At 37.0% G+C, this 20,943-nt stretch overlaps 2 protein-coding genes across 3 annotated transcripts in view; both read left to right on the top strand.

Moving 5' to 3' along the window:
• The first annotated feature begins 734 nt into the window (after positions 1 to 734).
• Positions 735 to 11,158, top strand: mios (missing oocyte, meiosis regulator, homolog (Drosophila)). The gene is made up of 11 exons (XM_039660865.2): positions 735 to 866; positions 1,658 to 2,994; positions 4,100 to 4,198; positions 4,392 to 4,646; positions 6,362 to 6,531; positions 6,630 to 6,695; positions 6,779 to 6,937; positions 8,419 to 8,571; positions 8,873 to 9,077; positions 9,171 to 9,294; positions 10,247 to 11,158. Exons 2-11 carry the CDS (start codon positions 1,689 to 1,691, stop codon positions 10,335 to 10,337), a joined length of 2,628 nt encoding a protein of 875 aa, XP_039516799.2. The 5' UTR covers positions 735 to 866; positions 1,658 to 1,688; the 3' UTR covers positions 10,338 to 11,158.
• A 1,027-nt stretch (positions 11,159 to 12,185) lies between these two features.
• glcci1b (glucocorticoid induced 1b) overlaps positions 12,186 to 20,943 on the top strand; it is a 12,298-nt gene continuing 3,540 nt past the window's right edge. Inside the window, exons 1-5 of one of the 2 annotated variants that reach the window (XM_089118015.1) lie at positions 12,186 to 12,416; positions 12,495 to 12,590; positions 16,152 to 16,273; positions 19,725 to 19,811; positions 20,647 to 20,739. In XM_089118015.1, the coding sequence (XP_088974141.1) occupies positions 12,347 to 12,416; positions 12,495 to 12,590; positions 16,152 to 16,273; positions 19,725 to 19,811; positions 20,647 to 20,739 (468 nt within the window). In that variant the 5' untranslated portion in view covers positions 12,186 to 12,346. Of the gene's footprint in view, positions 12,591 to 16,151; positions 16,274 to 19,724; positions 19,812 to 20,646; positions 20,740 to 20,943 lie in introns of both variants that reach the window. The other variant, XM_089118014.1, reaches the window with a different exon arrangement.

The following is a 20,943-nucleotide window of genomic DNA, read 5'->3' as shown; positions in this document are numbered from 1 at the left end:
ATGAAAAATTAACTCATTAATTCAGAAAAACAGAGCAAAAAAAATTTTCTCATGAAAAATTAACTCGTTAATTCAGAAAAACAGAGTAGATTTTTTTTCTTCAAGTGAATGCAATACGCCTCCGTAGTAATGGGCTTGCAAAGGATTTGGATTTCTCTAAACTTTAGAGCTCTAAACTTTACTGCCCTCTACAGTTGAAATCAAGGTTTGTTCATGAAAAGTGGAAATGTATTACAGTTTTTCTGAATTGCTAAAACACATTTCTTTTTCTTCACATTTTTTTTCTTCAAGTGAATGCAATACGCCTCCGTACATTTCTGTGACTTAAGAAAACAATTATGCGTTCGTAAATCATAATTATGACTACGAGATGAAGAAAAATGAATAATAATAATAATAATAATAATAAATAAATTACGAGATATAAATACTTAGCCTAATTATGAGATTAAAGGTCATCATAATTATCAAAAAAAAAAAAAACTACTTTTCATTTCACAATGAATTTGTATCTCTTAATTTTCACATAGTATGTCTTAATTTAAATCGTTATCTATTAACGTTTTCTTCTACATTACTTTATGACTATTATTGTGTCGGAAATGATCTTCCGATAATCTTTTATTATTTTAGGCAGGCTTTATTTTATTTTATTTTTTTAGATTATTTTTTTTCAGCTTGGTTATTTGTCCTGGAGCCTTGAGATATTTGAATGAGCCAAGTTAGATCGCTGTCGCAGATGTCTGTTATATTCTTTAGATGCAGTGGGACTTTTATTTTGTCAGCTTCTGTCACACTGTTTACATTCTGCACTGCTTCCGACTTCCCGCGACGCAAACAAACTTCAGCATGTTTGCTCGTCAAATGTAAGTTTATATTTATCAAACGCTTATGAATACAGCTGTCATTTATTTATAGCTCAACGCATGGTTTATTCTGTGTCTTTATAAGGGGCTGTGTCTGTCATTAAGTTACCTGTTTTCGGTCTAGAAAAGGTTGTGTTGGTAGTTTAGCTGTAGCTGACCGGCTAACTCGCAGTTACTGAAATCGAGTCATAAGAACATTAAATCACACTTAGCTTTTCACTGGTTTGTCAAATAGGTTTGACTATATCATATTTACATATTATCACGAAGAGCTAGAATCATGAGATGTAGAATGGATCTTTCTAATGTTTTATTTTATTTAGTCTTTATTATATTTATTATCCACTTGAACTTTGGTAATGTCTTGGTAATATTTGTTTTCATAACCTTTAGCTTCATGTTCAACTTATTTTTTTTAACCCTTTGATGTATGAATTATTAAATCACAAAGAGAAACAAATTCTTAATGTCTAGTTGTACAATGTGTAACCATTACGCCCATAATAATAAAACAATAATAAATTATTGTAATATTTTTATTACCTGATTTATTTTATTATGACGTTTGCTTACGTAATAACAATACCATTTATGATGATAATTATAACTAATAATTTATTGTGATTATTATAAATGTATTATTGTGATTTATGTAATCAAAAGTTACATTGAACCTTAATAGATGATATAGGCTAACTCTCTCTCTATGAATATGTATTGATATGTATCCATAACTAACTGAAGCAGGTGAGGTGTGCACTGTATAAATTAGATGCTTTATAATTTTGCAGGTATCAGCACTGAAGAAGCCACTGTCCTGCCATGTCGAGTGGCTATAAGCCAGATATCCTGTGGTCCCCCCATCACGCAGACCGCTATGTGATCTGTGACAATGAACTCAGTCTGTATCGGATCGGACCCGCAGGAAGCTCAGAAACCAAAGCTGGCGCCCTTCCTTTATCCGAGGAGACGGCGGCCACGCTGCTGGCCATCAACTCCGACACCCCGTATATGAAATGTGTGGCTTGGTATCCCAAACATGAGCCGGAGTGTTTGCTGGCGGTGGGACAGGCCAATGGCCGAGTCGCCCTGACCAGTCTGGGACAGAGCCTCAACTCTAAATGTAAGGAGCTGATGGGTAAGGAGTTTGTGCCCAAGCACGCCCGACAATGCAATACGCTTGCGTGGAACCCGGTGGACAGTAATTGGTTGGCGGCTGGTTTGGATAAACATCGGGCTGATTTTTCTGTCCTGATATGGGACATCAGCAGTAAGTTTTCCCCCGAAGCAGTGCCCGCCGAGAAGGTTCGCATGTCCGGGGACTCAGACTCGGGGCCAGTGGTGACCAAACCACTATACGAGCTGGGTCAGAACGACGCCTGTCTTTCTCTCTGTTGGCTTCCGCGCGAGCATCAGAAGTGTCTCTTGGCCGGCATGCACAGGAATCTGGCCATCTTTGACCTGCGCAACACCAGCCAGAAGACGTTTGTGAACACCAAGGCCATCCAGGGCGTGACGGTGGACCCTCACTTTCAGGATCGTGTGGCATCCTTCTACGAAGGCCAGGTGGCTATCTGGGATTTGCGCAAGTTTGAAAAACCAGTCTTCACTTTGACCGAGCAGCCCAAACCTTTGACTAAAGTGGCTTGGTGTCCCACTCGCATGGGTCTGCTAGCGACGCTCACTCGGGACAGCAACATCATCCGGCTGTACGACATGCAGCACACGCCCATGCCGTTCGGCGACGAGGTGGAGCCCACCATCATCGAGCGGAGCGTGCAGCCTTGCAGCGAGAGCATCATCAGCAGCTTCGCCTGGCATCCGTCGGCACAGAACCGCATGGTGGTGGTGTCGCCCAACCGGGTCATGAACGACTTCACCGTCTTCGAGCGCATTTCGCTGGCCTGGAGCTCCACCACTTCGCTGATGTGGGCGTGTGGGCGGCACCTCTACGAGTGCACCGAGGACGCCGGACAGGGCTCAGCCGCTGCCGAAAAGGACATCGCCACTAAGATGAGGGAGCGAGCGCAGTCCCGCTATGGCCACGACACCGTCCAGGTGTGGCGGAACCACTTGCTGGCCGGAGGAGACGACCCGCAGCTGAGGTCGCTCTGGTACACACTCCATTATATCCTTCACTGCAACCCTGTGGCATTACAGGGGACCTTTGAACCTTTCAAAGCGCATGTCTGAAGTTGTTGTTGAATGTCATGGAAAATGTCTTGTTGTTTCTAGATGTTTTGCTACTTTTTTTACTTTAATATTATAATTATATTTATGTCATTATGACTTTTTATTACATATAATCTATTATATATTATACATATATTATAAATTATACTTAATATAATTAATATATATATATATATATAAATTATTTTAAGTATAATATAATTATATAATATATTATATATATTATATTTGTATTAATATAAATATATTATTATTTTTATATATAATTATGTTACATGTATTATATATTATATAATATATATATATATATATATCACACAATACATTTATTATTAATAAATATATATAATAAACATTTTATTCAAATCAAAATAAGTACATGATATAGAATGACACTATATATTCCAGACTAATATATATATATATATATATATATAAATTATTTTAAGTATAATATAATTATATAATATATTATATATGTTATATTTATATTAATATAAATATATTATTATTTTTATATATAATTATGTTACATGTATTATATATTATATATATATATAAAAAAATCACAATACATTTATTATTGATAAATATATATAATAAACATTTTATTCAAATCAAAATAAGTACATGATATAGAATGACACTATATATTCCAGACTAGCTTGATAAATCACCATATAAATTTATTTTTAATTGATAAATATCTTAAATGATTTGATGGCGCTTAACTAGCTTCAATGTAGTGACCAATTCTTCCTCAAAAATGCTCATTGTATCACACATATCTTAATCAAAATCTGGATATGTGCACATTGTCTCCCAGAAGTTGCGTAGAAGCAATAAAAATACTTTTCAGTCATTCTTTCTGAAGCAAACAACTGTGGCATCTGAGAATGAGACTTGTCATTGTTAACAAGAAATCAGCATGAAATTCTTTGAAATTCTTGTGCATTCATTATCTGTTAATCCCTTGAGTGATTTGTTAATTTTTGGTCTGGTTCTATTTGATATCTTTATATTTCCTATGTAAGTTTTACTTATGAAGCAGTACACTGAAAATGTGGAACAGAAGCAACAGAGCAATAAACAGTCGCTCATCTACTCGGGCATCAAAAACATTGTCAAGTCCAGCTCTGGTAAGTGTCAATGACTCAATACTTTATAATCACATTTATTGAGAACGTGATAGTGATTGTTGTAGAGAAGAGCAAAACGTCTTTTTCTAATACAGTAAAAGTATTTCTCATTGACATCTGCTAAATGCCTCATACGCCCTTCGTGGTATCTGTCAGTGGAGGCCCTCTCATGAAATGTCACCTCCTCCGTCAGCCACTACAGAGACACGGCGGTGCTGGTCGGGTTCAGACAGGCAGACCGACGTACCGCGGTACCACAGCGAGGAGCGCAGTCTGGCCCTGCAGTTGTGTGGCTGGATTAGCCGAGGGCCTGACAACGATGTTGAACCCTTCCTGAAGTCTCTGGAGCAGGAGGGCGAATGGGAGAGAGCGGCTGCCGTCGCCCTCTTTAACCTGGACATCCGGCGGGCCATTCAGATTCTTCATAAAGGAGCTTCCTCAGAGAAAGGTACAGGACTGAACTGGAGGAACATTGTCCAGACAGTGACTGGGGGCCTTCACAAGGACCCTCATAACCCCGATTAATAGTTTTCAGTCACGTGACTGGCCCAAACATCCATCCAAACAGGCCTGCCTGAGAAAGCCGAGGGCTTTTATATATATATATATATATATATATACTGTATAAATATATAAATTCATCATTATATGCTTTATTGATGATGCATGCATACTATATACAAGTAGATGAGAGCCATGTTAGTGCTACTTCCAAAAGATTTAGCCATTTTGACCAATATTGCAAATGTGTGCAATTTTTGCTACTTTTTTTTACTTCTTTAGTGTTCACACTAACACTCCAGTGTGCAACTTTACATGCATCAAAATATGATGCACAGTAAAAAGATAAATAACTACGTATATAGAAAGTAACAGTATACTGTTCTATTCAGTATATATTCAATTCAATACTATTCAATTAATCTCATGATATTACTATTGATATTACTACATGATATTAGGGAGTCGTGTAAATTTAAGATGCTATCTGAATAATTTGAATTGCTTTTTCATATAGAAAAATAGATGTCAGTGTTTCCCTGAGGGATTTACAGGAAGTCTGTTCTCTCCTTTGTGCCTGGATGAATGCAAAGTTATTATAAGGACTGTGTAAAATCCAGGCTAGTGAGAAATGGTGTACGCCATCAGCTGCCTGTTTGCTATCAAAAGCGTTTCTTATATACTTAATTCAATGACAAAAGCGTGGCTTCCATTACACAATGATATTTTGTTAATATTAAATGGCCTGAAGCTGCAGATACATATGGCATATGGGGCTGTTTGCTTAATATTCATAATTGCCTGTTGTTTGGGTTTTAAGGATAATTTGTTTTGGCTCAGGGGTTTTTAGAAAACAAATATGATCTTTATAAAGGGTGTGGTGTTTCACACATACTACCACCACGTTTGTCTTTTGTCTTTGCAGTGTTTTGTTTGCACTCATGGAAACGGCACATGATGTTCTGTCTTGGAACACAAAAGGAGATGTTTTACAGGATGTCCACAGAGCTCTTTTGCATACAATTGAACCATACATTAACCCGTGGGCTGAAAAGCTCCCTTTTGAATACGTAGAAGTCCAAAATGAGGTGGAGAGGAAGAATTTCAGCAAACAACGACCTAAATTTCAGTCTATAATACATCAGGGATGTTATCGTTAACTAAAACTATTAAAACATTCTGTTTATTTAAATAACTCTGATATAAAATAAAACTATTAGTTGAATAAAATGTTGCATTGGCTGCAGAAAAGCCTGAAATTAGGTAAAGTTGAAGCTCTAAAATTATTAACTGGAAATAAATAACTAAAACCTAAAACTTTAATGGCAGTATTAACAAGTCAAATAAAATGACAACGTCACGTAACAAAATTACTAAAATTAACATGAAAACTAAAAATATAAAAATGAAAGCTAATTCAAAATATTAGTAAAATATAATTATAATAAAGCCAAAATAAAAACTGTATCATATAAAGCTATTATATGGCTTCAGAAAAAGTGCACAAGTCATATGGATTATTTTTATGTTCATTTTATGATGTTGTTTTTTCCTTGGCAAACCCACACTTTTGTTGTATGGAAGATCAATTTGGAGATTCATCATAAGAAAGAAATGAATTTGGAGTTGAATTTGAGTATTTTTCCTTTATTCTCTGATCAGGTGATCTGAATCTGAACGTGGTGGCCATGGCTCTGTCGGGCTACACCGATGAGAAGAACTCCCTGTGGAGAGAGATGTGCAGCTCTCTCAGACTCCAGCTGAAGAAGCCGTACCTGTGCATCATGTTTGCCTTCCTCACCAGTGAACCCGGCGCGTATGACGGGGTCTTGGTATGTTAAAAGAAAAAAAACTAGGCTGAGTATTGAGCTTAAATGAATTGAAAAATTGAATTTAAAATCGCTGAATATCCAGGCTCTTTATTTTACAGTATGAGAGTCGTGTTGCTGTCAGGGACAGGGTGGCCTTCGCATGCATGTTTCTAAATGACGCTCAGGTAAGGCCCGTTCACCCTCTGTTCATCCAAGTGCCACTGGTGTGCTGTATGTAATATACTTTCATTTTATTTCCTCCCTTAAGTTGCCTCGTTACATTGACAAGCTGACCAATGAGATGAAGGAGGCTGGTAACCTGGAGGGAATCCTGCTCACGGGACTAACCAAAGATGGAGTCGATCTCATGGAGAGTTATGTAGACCGAACCGGAGACGTGCAGACGGCCAGTTTCTGCATGCTGAAGGTAACCGAACATCCATGATAAAGATCTGTCCTCGGATGCATGTTTGGTATTACATATACTACAATTCTCTGATGATCACCAGTGCTGCATTTGTTTAATCAAAAATACTGTAAAAAAATTTTAAAATGACTGTTTTAATAGATTTTAATATGCAGTGTGTTCCTGTGATGGCAAAGCTGAATTTTCAGCATCATTACTCCAGTCTTCAGTGTCACATGATCCTTCAGAAATCATTCTAATATGCTGATTTGCTGCTCAAGAAACATTTCTGATTATTATCAATGTTATAAACAGTTGTGCTGCTTCAAATTTTTGTGATTTTTCTTTCCCCCCAAGATTCTTTGATTAATAGAAATCTATTATTTTAATTTAGCATTTTTGTAACAAATGTCAGTACTGCTTCTTTTGATACATTTTTGCATCCTCAGAATATCCTAGCTTACACTTGAACGAGGGGTGCAAACGGTTAATCGATTATCGATTAATTGTCGACAAGAATTTACTCGATTAAATTAATTGTTAATTGTTAGCTAATTGAACATTGCGAACGTGACCCGAGATGCTCACGCTGCGAGAGAGCCGACACAAACTTTGAGGCGCAAAAAACAAAAATGCTAACCTCAAAAATTCCAGCTGTATTTATCCTAACAATAATTTAGCTCAACTGTCAATACTTCCGATTTGAAAATCTCCCGGTTTGTTATTTTTCCCGGGAAACTAGTCTAGTCACACTTTCATACATGGTGTGTTCGCATAGACAGCAAAAGGGGTGTTCGAGGCGCACGGCACATACACGCACAGCTCTTAAAGCGGCATTTTTTTAAAGTTGTACATATTTTTTATGTATTTTAATTTTCTGTGCATAATTTATTTTCTACATAAATTCCATTATCTGTGACGTTTCCCTTTTTTATTCAATATATAAGCAATATTTAGCTTTTTATGTTAAACTGATACCGTGAGAAATTTACATTCTCAGGAAAATAGGCGCTTATCAGTGATAAGGTTGATCAACTAATGATTAATGAATTAATCGATAATTTGCATCCCTAACTTGAACAGTAGTGAATATTACAACAGAAACAAAAAGTTAAATGCAAATAAAATAAATTCAGATGTTGATTAGATTGCAGGACGGAGCCCCTAAGGGGACGTGGAAAAAATATGAGATGGGAGGAAAAGTAATAAGTCAATGCTTTTTCGCTCTCTCGCAAAATGTTTGCGTTCCCCGAGAAACTTTTTGCATTCGCTCTGTGTTCTTTGCGAGTTTCTTTCGGGAACACAAAACATTTGTGAGAAAACGCAAAAGCCTTGCCAAAAGTTCCTCTCGTCTCATATTTTTTTCTTCATAATGTCCCTTTAGAGCCTCCGTAGGACAGACTGAATGGAACTGTTGTAAAACTGGTGTACATTCAGGTCTACTTGGCAAAAGTTGTGGTGAGTTGGTAAAAGGTTTGTGTATCTGGTGTTTGCTATGGTAGGGTTCCCCAGGAGAGGTGCTGAAGGACCCTCGGGTGCAGTGCTGGATCGAGAACTATCGCAACCTGTTGGACGCCTGGAGGTTTTGGCATAAACGGGCTGAATTTGACATTCATAGGAGCAAACTGGATCCCAGCTCAAAACCACTTGCACAGGCTAGAATCAGATTTTTATTAAGTTTTAATTAGGCATACATGATATGATCACTGAACAATGGATCGGTCAGTGTTTTTTTTTTAATGATCAATCTGATTTGGCTAATTCTGTTTTTTTTTGTGATACTTTTTTACTATCAAATAAAATTCTAGAACACATTTTTTTATATGGTAGCCATAACATAATAATTATCAGTGAATTCCTAGCATGAAATTTTTGGTTGCATCCTTCAGCTTAAATGTTGTCGTTATGCTGGCTATTTCTGATTTTCTTCGATTATTTTTGATGTATTCTGTGCAGGTGTTTGTGAGCTGTAACTTCTGCGGTAAGTCTATATCATACAGCTGCTCGGCGATACCACATCAGGGCCGTGGATTCAGTCAGTACGGGGTCAGCGGTTCGCCCACCAAGTCAAAGGTCACCAGTTGCCCTGGCTGTCGTAAACCACTTCCACGCTGTGCCCTCTGCTTAATGAACATGGGCACCCCTGTGTCCAGCTGCCCAGGTAACAGACGGATCATTTAAAGTTCCTCTTGATAAATGATGATATAATGCCCACATGCGTTCAGCTCATTGTGAGTCTCATCCATCTTATCAGCAAAAGCAGATGAGAAAGCCGATCTCACGCGAGACAAAAAACTTGCACAGTTCAATAACTGGTTTACCTGGTGCCACAACTGCCGGCATGGTGGTCATGCGGGTCACATGCTCAGCTGGTTCAGGTAAGAGTCATATTCACCCATATTATGCCATTTATTTGATGGCATTACACATACAAATACACTACTGTTCAAAATTTAGTTGAGTTGGGGTTAGTAAGATTGTTTTTTAATTCCGCAATAGCCCTGTTTGGATGGTAATTGTTTCTCATGAGGGAAGACACTATATTTGTCCTCCACTACAAGAATAAAATGAGAATAAAAGCATGTAAATATTTGAAATAAGCCGTTATTATGGCTACAACACGTGCAATACAATATTATACACAATTATGAACATAAACCAAGTAGACAAGTCAATTGTTTACCTTATTTAAATAAGAGGTTGTATTAACTTATTTCTGCTATTTAGCATTTCAAATATTGTATAACACATCAGTTTGCCTGTTTTAAATAGGATATTTAAATGGTCAAATAATAAATGGGATATTGTTTTCCTATTATTCAATTAAATATAGATATATTTATATTATTCCAAGCATATGTGAGCATTGTTTTCCCGGGTTCGTAGGATCACATCGTTCCTTTACCGTGAAAAAAAAAAAGTATTACTCATAAAGTGCCATGCAATTATTTTTTTGTCCACTTGAGAAATAATTACCATCCAATTAGGGCTAATGATGCATTAAATCAAAAATAATTTTTCAAATAAATGCTGTTCTTTTGAACTTTCACATTTTCCAAGCATATAAGAATGATTTCTGAAGGATCATGTGACACCGAAGACTGGAGGAAAGATGCTGAAAATTCAGCTTTGTTCACAATACAATTTTCTAAATATATTAAAATAGAAGAGAGTTATTTTAATTTGTAATAATATTTTTCTGCATTTTTGATCAAATAAATGCAACCATGGTCTCAAAAGAGACTTCATTCCAAAACATTAAACGCTAAAAAACTGTATAGTATGGAGTACAACATTTTCAAAGTAATATTTTATATTCTGTCCTTTCAGAGATCACAGTGAGTGTCCCGTGTCGGCCTGCACCTGTAAATGCATGCAGCTGGACACCACAGGCAACCTGGTGCCTTCTGATAGTGTATAAAGGCTTATCTGCCTTCCATTTCCAAGTTAAATCTGCCATGTTACTAGAAACCAGCTACCAACACTAGTACTGTAAGTGATGAGGGGAAAGATCTCACGGTTTCAGCAGTGATCTGTACACCTCACTTGCATTGATGTCAACGACAGGTGTTCTATTGTCACAGGAACAGTTAGGATTATGTTACCCATGATTAACTCACGCACCCACGGGCAGTTGTGCTTCCTGAGAAAAGTGTCCATGTGAATGTCTGACCAAAGCATTTGGGATTCAGGAGCAAGAATTTCTATGAATAAAACTATTTCAGTATTGAGTTTAGAGACAGGAAAAGGGATATTACGATCATTTCAACATGATGAGTTTCAATACATGTGAGAAATGTTTTGTTGATGTCTCGTAGAAAGTGCTTTTACGTGGTCCATCACTACTTCCATTACTTGCCTTCATCATATTTCTTTAAAAGGAACCACCATTGTAGAGGTGTTATACATCAGGTTAAGGGAAGCCCAGGTCAAGAGAAATGATTCTCACTGGAAAGTAGTACAAATTTTGTTCGGTTTGTTTTTTTAAAATTGCTTTTAACAAATAACACAGTGATTTTTGTTGTTTAAAATGTGTACTTTTAACATTAGTTCTGGCTGAGTGTTGCATTTTTGGATCTGAAGGTAATGTAAAATGCTGTTTTGTAGTTCTTACCTTAATTTATTGCACAATCAATGCAACAACTAAACATCCTAACTATTTAAATGATTGTCTTTATTTTTGGAAAAACAAAAAAGAACTTCCATTGAGGACTAATGTTATTAAAACACTTTTCTGAAGGAGTTTTGAATGAAGTCTTTTTTTTTCTTCAATGTGATTTTATGCAGATTTTCAGTGTAATGAACCACGATGCATTAGCAATAATTAAGAAATTAACTGTTTGGATCGGAAATTTACAAATCTGTCTGAGTTAAAGCGCACCCCAAAATCAAAGGACAAAATGAGCTTATTTTAAGGACTATTTACAGTTTTTATGGATTGTGACATTTTCAAGACAATAAAGCCATTGAACCTTTTTGAGACCTAAAGACAATTTGCATTTGAGACATGGTACTCGAGACTTTCCTATTGTTTTCCTGCATAGATTTTTTTGAAAATCATGTGTAATATATGCTAAAATATGGTCTGTGGTTAACATTAGTCTCACGTTTTGTTCTGCATGAGTTATGGCTGTAATTTATGGTGTAGAACAAAACAAAAAGAAATTCTTGAAGGAACTCATGACAACATAGCCTTCCCTTTGAGACTTTGGATGGGAAAAGTGCTTTGTCATGAGAACTAATATCATTTTCCTATCAATGCCATCATACTGAGCGTCAGACCCATGGCTGCTTTGAGTTTGAACTAGAACACAAATGAGATTTGAGGTTAGGAAGTAAAGCTGGTGTTCTGTCAGTATTTACACACAACAATTTCATCTCTGTATGGACTACTTTCATGATGTTTTTGTCATTTTTAGAGCTCAACAAGTCGAGTCTTTTCAATGGAAAATATCAACATATGGGAAACTATTCCTTTAACATCATCTCTAGATATCTCATTCTCAAATAATGATTTCCAGAATGTAAACAAGACTCCTACACTTTCTCTGTTCAGAAAATGAGGCAACATAAAAACATTCCAAAGCTCCAAAGCAGAATGCTTATTTTTCCATGGAACGCTAAACCCCGCCCCGGAAAGAAATACAGTGATCTAATTGGCTCTTTGCGAAAAGAAGGAACGCATAAGCCAATGGTGATCAAACAGCGCTGGTCTCTGCCCCAATCAGAAGCAGCCCTCACGCGTCTTCCGCCCGCCCACTGCCTTTACTGCAACATCTGTCAGCTCAGGAACACTCACTCACTGAAGAGTTTGGTCCTGCTTCTGAACTTTGCGTCCGATTTGTTTCAGAGTTTTACAGGCAGTGACAATTTAATACGCGCACAATAGATTAAGAGGAAGCAAAGTTTAAAAATAGATCAGCTTTTCGCATGAACGCGTTTTCAGTTCTCGTTCAGGAGTTTATTGTGTCTCGTGCGCATTTACTCACCCAGTGCAATAGTAAGTCTAGACTTCAGCCTGTTCTTGCCAGTGCCCCTCTGAGATGGAGTGATGAGAGATCTCTTTCATTCTTTCAAGACACAGCAGAAGTCCTTCATCATCCTCACAACATGAAGCAGATCACCAAGCCCATCAGGATCCCATCAGAGAGTCACTTTATAACAGCAGGGAAAGGTACGTTTTATTTATTTTGCAAGTTTTGAAAACGTGACAGCAGCATCTTATTTTCCAAATGCATTTTTAGCTTTAAACCTCTTCTAACTTTAGTTTGTAACTCTTTACTATGAGGTTTAATTTGTTAACATTAACTTGAACTAACAAGGAACAATAGGGGACCTGAGACCCAGACCAACATCACATTTCTGTGGTCATCATCACAGATCTCAAGACCTCGATGTGTGTGTGTGTGTGTGTGTTTTAATGTACAGTATGTTTTCCTATGTTTTATTGTAATTCTTGTATTTCAAGTTCATGTTTTTGTCATCCAGCCATAAATTCTGAATATATCAATTGAAAATTATATGAAATAATTATAGCAGAACAGTTTATCACACCATTTTGCGAAGTATCATATATTTTAATTTCATTGCACGGTTCCCTGGAAGTCTGATTCTGGTCAGATGAGGTAATTTGACACTAAACCTCATAATTGATCGTCAATCATTTTCCTACATATCTGTGCTTCATGTCTCTTGTAATCATTATTTCATGTTCATTTATCTATTTATTTGACAAGTAGCTATATCATAAGGCAGATATTATACAATCAGATGATTATCATCGCAAAATGGTAAAACTGTGCAAAACTGTGGTCTCTAAAAAAGTTTTATTTTTCAATAATTACCAGCTGACAGCAGATTAACCACAATGCGCCTCTGAACATGTTCCCTCTGGTCAGGTGACATGCTTTTAATGTAATTCTATAGTCACAACATATTTACTATGTTCGGAATAGCATATACCATACTATCCTGGTATGCACAATGTGTACTTTGCACAGTATTTTTTTGTATGGATGAAATATCCGAATAATCTACAATGTTTGCTGAAATGTAGAGGAATTCTGTATCCCACAATGCAATTTTCTAAATTTGACCTTCTGTTTTTTAAGTATGATGAGTGTGAACTGGAAGCGACAGCTTGATTTCGTATTTGATCAGACATTTTTACAATTATTTTAATATATTACAGTATTTTTGTTCTTAGATAATAATAAATGCACATCACTCATTGAATTAAACATGACACATCTGACAATGGAGCACACTATTTTTTGAAAAATTAATCATTACTTTGTTTTATAGTACATATACACACTAATTGGTAAATAATAGTAAGTAGTGTTCAGTATTATAGCTAATGCGCCAGTATTCCATTCTGAACATGGCCTTTGCGTTTCAATTGTTCACAAGTGTTTCATTGTGCCTAAGTTCAGAATTTTAAAAACAACGTTCTGACATTTATTCGTTCATATATGAGTAAACTACTACTGCCCAAACCGTTGTGGCCTGGCAGGCTGTAGCGCTCAAGACAGCTCTCTATCTCTCGTCCTCATGGAGTGCCTGATGCTTGTGTAGATTTGCATTTGAAACGCTTCTCCTTCACACAAAGACCTTGCAGCTGCCTCGCGGCAATCTGCAAGTGAATGTAGTGTAGCCGTCCCCCAAACAAGTGCATTGAGAAAAGGTGTGTGTTCTCGGCTGAAAATGTTTCGGAGCTGATGTTATCATCCAGTGTTTGAGGCCTGTGCCCTACTGTAACCAGCCATGACACGTCTTCTCGTGTCATGAGTGTCGCTTGCAATGGTGTTTTTTGTACATTGTTGTAAAACAATGAGCAGGGAGTAAACCGACAGTGCCATTTTGTTGGCTCTTTTGCATAGGCTTTGACATTTGTGTTTGCAGAGCTGGAGCAGAGAGCAAACACACGTAGGAATCGCTCTGTGGGCTGCATGCAAGCGGGTTGTTTTGAATTTCAGCTGGTGCTGCATGTGTGTACATGCGTGTGGGTTTCACTGTGAGCAGTTTCACTTTGTTTCATTTCCTCCTGAGTGTCCTCTGACTCTGAGAACAGTCATTTATATATTATATAATACATTATACATTATATGAGCATTGTATTTTGGGATCCAGAAATTGCAGGTTATTCATCCATTTAAAACGTATATATATATATATATATATATATATATATGCAAGACAATACACATGGATACATGCATTTTTACAAAACAAAAGTTATCAGTTGATAAAGTCATTTATTGACAGTGTCAAGTGCATTCAGTTCTGCATTGTAATGATATTATATTAGTTATGTTATATTATTTTCAAATTGTCATTTAATTTCTTTATATGTATACTATTCTTTCCATTAATAATATTTAAAGCTGCAGTCCGTATCTTTTTTGGGTTGAAAATTATCCAAAATAAAGTACATAACCAGCCAGTGTTCAAAACTCTCTGCTTGCCTTAGCTCGATTCAAAGCAGTAAGCTTGTAATAATGTTTTTAACTCCAGTGGTACTGGTGGATTTCCGCGGGAGATTCGAGCATGTCTTTGCGACATTATGTCACATCTGTACACATAAAGAAGAGTCTCGGGCCTCGGCTAGTAGGTTATATTAAGATTGAGGATGCTGGAGGTGGAAATTTATAGCCTTTTCTCACAACACTTGATATAATTAAACTTATTAATTAGATGGCAGATCCAGAAAGGTTCAAACGACAATCACCAGAGACAACTAGAGACTCACCCACTGTAAAAAGCCAAAAGACTTCAGAGTGGCTACAGAAAAAAAGAGACTGCAACCGGCCCATGCGAAAACAAGGATAAACATCGGAAGGCCATTAAATGTAGTCACACAACGCTGATGTTGTTAACATGAACAATTTGAGAACAAAGTTTCATTTTTGCACGGTTTTACATGATATGATTGTTAGATTTAATCAGCAATTTTTTCTCTTAGTTGGTCTTCAGAACAAAAGTGGATGTTACCTTCTTGTTCAGGTGACATTTTCCTGTGAAAATTATGTTGGTCATACTTTGTTGGTCACATTCTCCTCAAAACATTGTGTTCATCCTCGCTGTGCCGTGCCGAGGCACAACTCGTGTATAGTTGATAATTCCGTGAATAACTGCAATTGCAGATTTCGAACACAGATGGCGACAAAGAGGAAAAACTGCGGACTGCAGCTTTAATGATATTATAATACAATAGAATTTTAATATAATTTATTTTTTTATTATTTTTTGATATTTATATTATTATTATTATTAGTATGTTTATTATCAGTTTTGTTTCTTAAACTCATCCAGCACCTACAGTTTAATTTATCTTTGTGCCATATAGAATCAGAGAGATTTTTGGCTAAATTATCATAAAATGGGCTAAAAAATAAAATAATAATCCCATAGACTTGTACTGAAGGAGGGACACTGAGCCATATCTATTAATCTTTTAGGCCTATAAACAGACTAGCAACTATAACATTAGTTATAGTTAAACACTGTCAAATTTTCTTCAGAAAATATAAATATTAAGTTTCTGTTGTTTCCGTTCCATCATAAACACAATCTCTTTTTGTTCTGTTTCAGTACTGTTATGACATTGCAGACAAATGATCATCAGTTTCCAGAGACACCCACCAACTTCCTCTCTGTCACCATAATGCAGTAATTTCTCATGTCACCGTCCACTGGATACATAATCATAAACACCTCTGTTTTTTCTCACAAGCACGATCAGCCAGTCGACAGCCGCTCTCATTGGACAAGCTGCCTGAGCAGTACCTAACTGGACAGTGGCCACGGGAGCCGTACCAACCCCAGCCGTCCTGCATGAGTGATAAAGCCACACAGGTCAGTCAACAGTATAGTCACTTAAAATGCCTGAAAATCCATTGCATTAGACCACAAAATATCAGACAAGTTGCATCTGCAAACCATTGATATGTGACCTATTTTTATGTACTAACTTCACATCATTTTTACTCAATGATTTAATAATGTTTCACAAACACAAAGTGAGAAATGGTGTTCACAACCAATTTTACGTCCATAATCAGATATGTTTCCAAATTAAATAGGGTATTAAACAATACAACTTGTTAATTATATCATCAAGAAATGATTTGAAAAAAGCGGACGTTGCATAAAATGGAGCCATGTGGTTACGAGAGGTGAAAAATAAGAGGCCAATGACATAAATAGAGAAGGAAAGTCGTTGCAGAGATGGCGGTGCAAATAAATACATTTTAATGAAATTAAAAAGATTAAAAAAACAAAACAATTTTTTTGACTTATATTAATACTAATGTCATACAAATGTTTCACAAAAACAAAGTGACCAAAAACTAATTTTTAATTTCATTTCTATTAGTTTATCACTTAAAACCTTTTTATGAAAGTGGCATTAAAAGAGTGGACGTGTCTGTATGTGTGTGTATATATATATATATATATATATAATAGGGATGGGCAATGATTAATCGCATCCAAAATAAAAGTTTGTGTTTACATAATATATGTGTGTGTATTGTATATAATTAATTTGTATATATAAATACCCACACATGCATGTATATATTTAAGAAAAATGTGTTATTAATATATCAAATATTTATATATAATATTAATTGTGAATAAATATATATAAAATATATGCACGTGTGGGTATTTATATATACAAATGAATTATACACACTACACAAACATATATTATGTAAACACAAACTTTTATTTTGGATGCGATAATCGCGATTAATCGTTGCTCATCCCTAATATATATAGAAATATGTATGCATAATGATAAGCCAAAACATTCTGACCAGTCACAGGTGAAGTGAATATCGTTGATCATCTCCTAATAAGGCCACATATTATGGTCTGGGTACAATGTTACAGACTGGTGACTGGGTCAGAGAATCTCTGAAACGGCAAGGCTTGTGGGTTGATGCCGGTCAGCAGTGGTGAATTAACCAACAGTGGTCTGAGGAGATGCAAACCACAAACCGGCAACTGGGCACCCAAGTCAAAGGCTAACCTGTCTGGTCCGACTCAACGGAAGGTTTACTGTGGCACAAGTCACACAACATTTGAATGATGGTTTTGTGAGGAATGTAACCACAGTGCATTGGACATTGAAGAATGGCTTTGCTTGTTAGTTTTGCTGTTTTTGACTGGTCGATATCCGTCTTACTCTGTTTTGTTTCCTTTCTTCATTAGTATCATGAAGTGCTCAGTGGTTTAGCTCTGCTAAGACCCCCTCGCCTCCCCTAAAACAAAACCGTCACAAAGGCCGACGCTTCGTGGCAGTCTGTCGCCATAGAAAGTTCTCTCTGGCGTTGTGTGGAGTGAATTCTTTCTGGAGGTGCAGCAGTTTGCACCTGTCGCTCTGTGTGTGTATTTGTGTGTAGGTGTGTGCACACGCTACCTAAGGGTTGCGAGCGCATGTCTGTGTGTCTCTGCACCACCTGGCGCTCTCCAACAGCTCTTTGTGTGCCTGTGGTGAGCTGCCCGCAGTGAGATCCATACATATGCTAATGTCTGATCCGGCTCGCGGAGGCCTCGCGCTCCCAGAGTCAGAATCATCCCGTTTCTCTCGACATCTCTCTTCACGCCGCAGAGCCGTGCCGAGGCTCTTTGTTGACAGTAGCAGCTTTTGCCATTGTTTAAAGCGCTTGGTGAATTGATGATTAGTGTTTAAAAACTTCTCATGGACTTTGCTTCCTGAAATGGTTCATATAACCCCCCCCCCCCCCCCCAAAAAAAAATGAAAATTTCGTCATCGTTTACTCACTTGTTCATTTATTCACTTGTTGTGTACTTCAAATTTTTAAGTATATTTCTAAAAAACTGTGCTTATAGATAACTTTCATGACCGTTTCTTTACACACTTAAAGGTACAATATGCAAGATTGTTTCGCCACCAGGGGTCGCTAACCTCTTACAATAACAAAGGTGTATATTGATGACGTATATTCTGCATTAAGCGGAATTGTGGATCTTGTCGTCAAGCTGATGGATGTTTTATGGATGAGTGAATACATTGATGTTTTTAACATGACTGGTATGAAGCAGGGCGTGATTGCTAGACGTATACCAGCGCCACACGCAACGCGAGTCCCGCGGATATAAAGGAATGAGGACATTTAATTCTACCGAACTACACTCTGAATTACTCACACAGGTCAGACTCAGTTTATTAGAGGAATTAAACTTGAGGTAACGCAGCGCTGCTTCACTTGCTCTTACAGTTTCACTATCACACTAAACGCCATTTGTGTGTGTTGAATGTTGTTAGTTAGGTTGTTTGTTGGCTGTATGACTCTAAGCTGGATTAACATATGAGAATAACATACAGATCATATTCTAAGTTTTCATCATGTTGAACTACATAACATTGATTAGTTTTATATACATTGATTTGCTCACCTGTTTGCTCAAGTAACATGCAACGTCTCTGTCAAGTCGAAGTTAGTCGCGGACGTGGAGCTCTCGGCATCTCCAAAGATGTTGATCTTCGTTTTAGTTCTCTTATCATCTCAAAGTCTGCTTGCCATGGTCCATAATGTTAACAAAACCCTGCTAGGGACGCTCACGCTGTTGAGCTCGCCTAACGGGCATAACCGACCCAGTTGTCAACGTCTGTCGCCATGGTTACTATTGCAGTACGAGGTCAAACCTGGCGGAAACCGTAACTCCTCACCCCTGCTCACACGCCCCGTTTCCTTGGTTAAAAACGCAATTTTCTCACGATTTAAAAATAGTTGGAAACATTTGGGATATTGTAAGTAATCAACTAAACAAAATATATAACATTGGCCTTGTGGTTTTTGGATATTTTACTGCAAAAATCCTGCATATTGTACCTTTAAGTGTGTTTTTAAATTTGAATGCACTTTAAATTAACTAGTAAATCATTGTTTCAATAATAATAATTTTATATATATTCCTTCACCGTTCACTTAACTTTCTCAGACTTTCTAAGAGGTTTATCAGCTGTCATCGCAAAACACATTAAAGACAAGAAGAAAATGACTATTTGGAAAAAGTTGCACTTATTTGTGGTGTCTTTTGTCCATCTTTTGTGGCTGTTTGTTTGTTCTTCTTTTTGTTGCGTTTTGGTCAAAGCGGCACATATGCTGTTTGCCAACCACAGACATCCTGTTGTTGTTTTATGAAAAATATACATATCTAGGTCACATGATTTCAAGAATATATTCTATATATGACATCATTTAAAGTCAGCAAGATTATTTAGTCAAGTGTGTGTGCATGGTTGAACATGTTTTGACCATGTTTATTCCAGACGCCTGGATTTTGGACTGAGGATGGAGGAGAGGTTATCGTACACAAGCGCTCGGCATCATGGGGGAGCGCTGACCATCTCATAGAGGTATGCATGAAAATACTTACATGTACCAAAACAAAAATACTAACAAATGTACCAAACTTTTATGTTTTGGTCTGGTTTAACGGAACCGAAATACGTACATGTGTGAACACAACACACCTTATATCAGGGTCGTGAACCTATGGCTCGCGAGTCACACATGGCTCTTTGACAAATGTGGCCGCAAGGTTTCTTACCCTTCACCAGCATATGACCCTTAAAATCTTAGACACATCACTAGAGATCAGTTTCCAATTATATTTCAAGTAATTCTGTCTAGTTTGTGTATGCAGTGCTGTGTGATTTGTTTGCGAGAGAATTTGTTTGCGAGTCCCGAGGTGCGAGTTTGGTGATAGAATGCAGTTGTCACTCCTGTAAACCGTGTGAATTCAACCATATTAAAAGTTAAATATAGAACTCATAAACATATTCAATTGCTGTGTGAACATCGCCATAGTAACCTCTGGGTTTTGATGGGTGGAGGTGTGTTTATTTATAGACATACTTTGGGCGTATAATTGGCTTTGTTTCCCATAATTATGGGAAATAAAAAAAATGTACCCACACATTGTGTCTTGACTTGCCAGTATCATGCACTTGCAACGTCAGTTTAGGAATCCCAAGATGTGGCAACATAACAAACATCTATTCTGAAAGCTAAATAAGCAATGAAACCTGTGTGGTTTATTATATATAGTATATTATATATGGTTAGTTGTCGGGGCATGTCATCTAGTATTCAATAGTCGTCTGGTGTAGTATGGCATGAGCTCAGATTTTGCGTCAACAATTGTTCTTTCTTTCCAGCCATTGCTAATGATAAATATGTACTTTCTAGATCGCTAAACTCCGCCAGCAGCTTCAGCGCAGTTTGCAGGGAAGTTGCAATATCAAGGAGAAAGAAGAAGTGACGCAGCTGAACCAGGTCCAGGTACTGTAGATCGTCTTCATCATGTGTGCTCGGATAGTTTTGCATCTTTATCGGATAGCTTGCATCTCTGCCTTTTTAGGGTACTTATCCCGAAGTAGCCTATTACCCATAACCATAACTCTTTAACTCTTTTTGAATGGTAATGTATATATATATAAACTTTTGAATGGTAGTGTACTGTATATATATATATATATATATATA

This window comes from Pimephales promelas, chromosome 12, assembly GCF_988280905.1.
Source record: "Pimephales promelas chromosome 12, fPimPro1.hap1.1, whole genome shotgun sequence".
NCBI lineage: Eukaryota > Metazoa > Chordata > Actinopteri > Cypriniformes > Leuciscidae > Pimephales > Pimephales promelas.
The sequence above is the reverse complement of the archived record's forward strand: the minus strand, read 5'-3'. Positions and strand labels throughout refer to the sequence as shown.

Excerpts from the sequence above, each read along its gene's own strand:
- mios (XM_039660865.2), top strand. The coding sequence starts at position 1,689 with ATGTCGAGTGGCTATAAGCCAGATATCCTGTGGTCCCCCCATCACGCA. Across the intron at positions 4,647-6,361 it reads AGGAGCTTCCTCAGAGAAAG|GTGATCTGAATCTGAACGTG; the intron begins GTACAGGACTGA and ends TTCTCTGATCAG. Across the intron at positions 9,295-10,246 it reads CACATGCTCAGCTGGTTCAG|AGATCACAGTGAGTGTCCCG; the intron begins GTAAGAGTCATA and ends CTGTCCTTTCAG.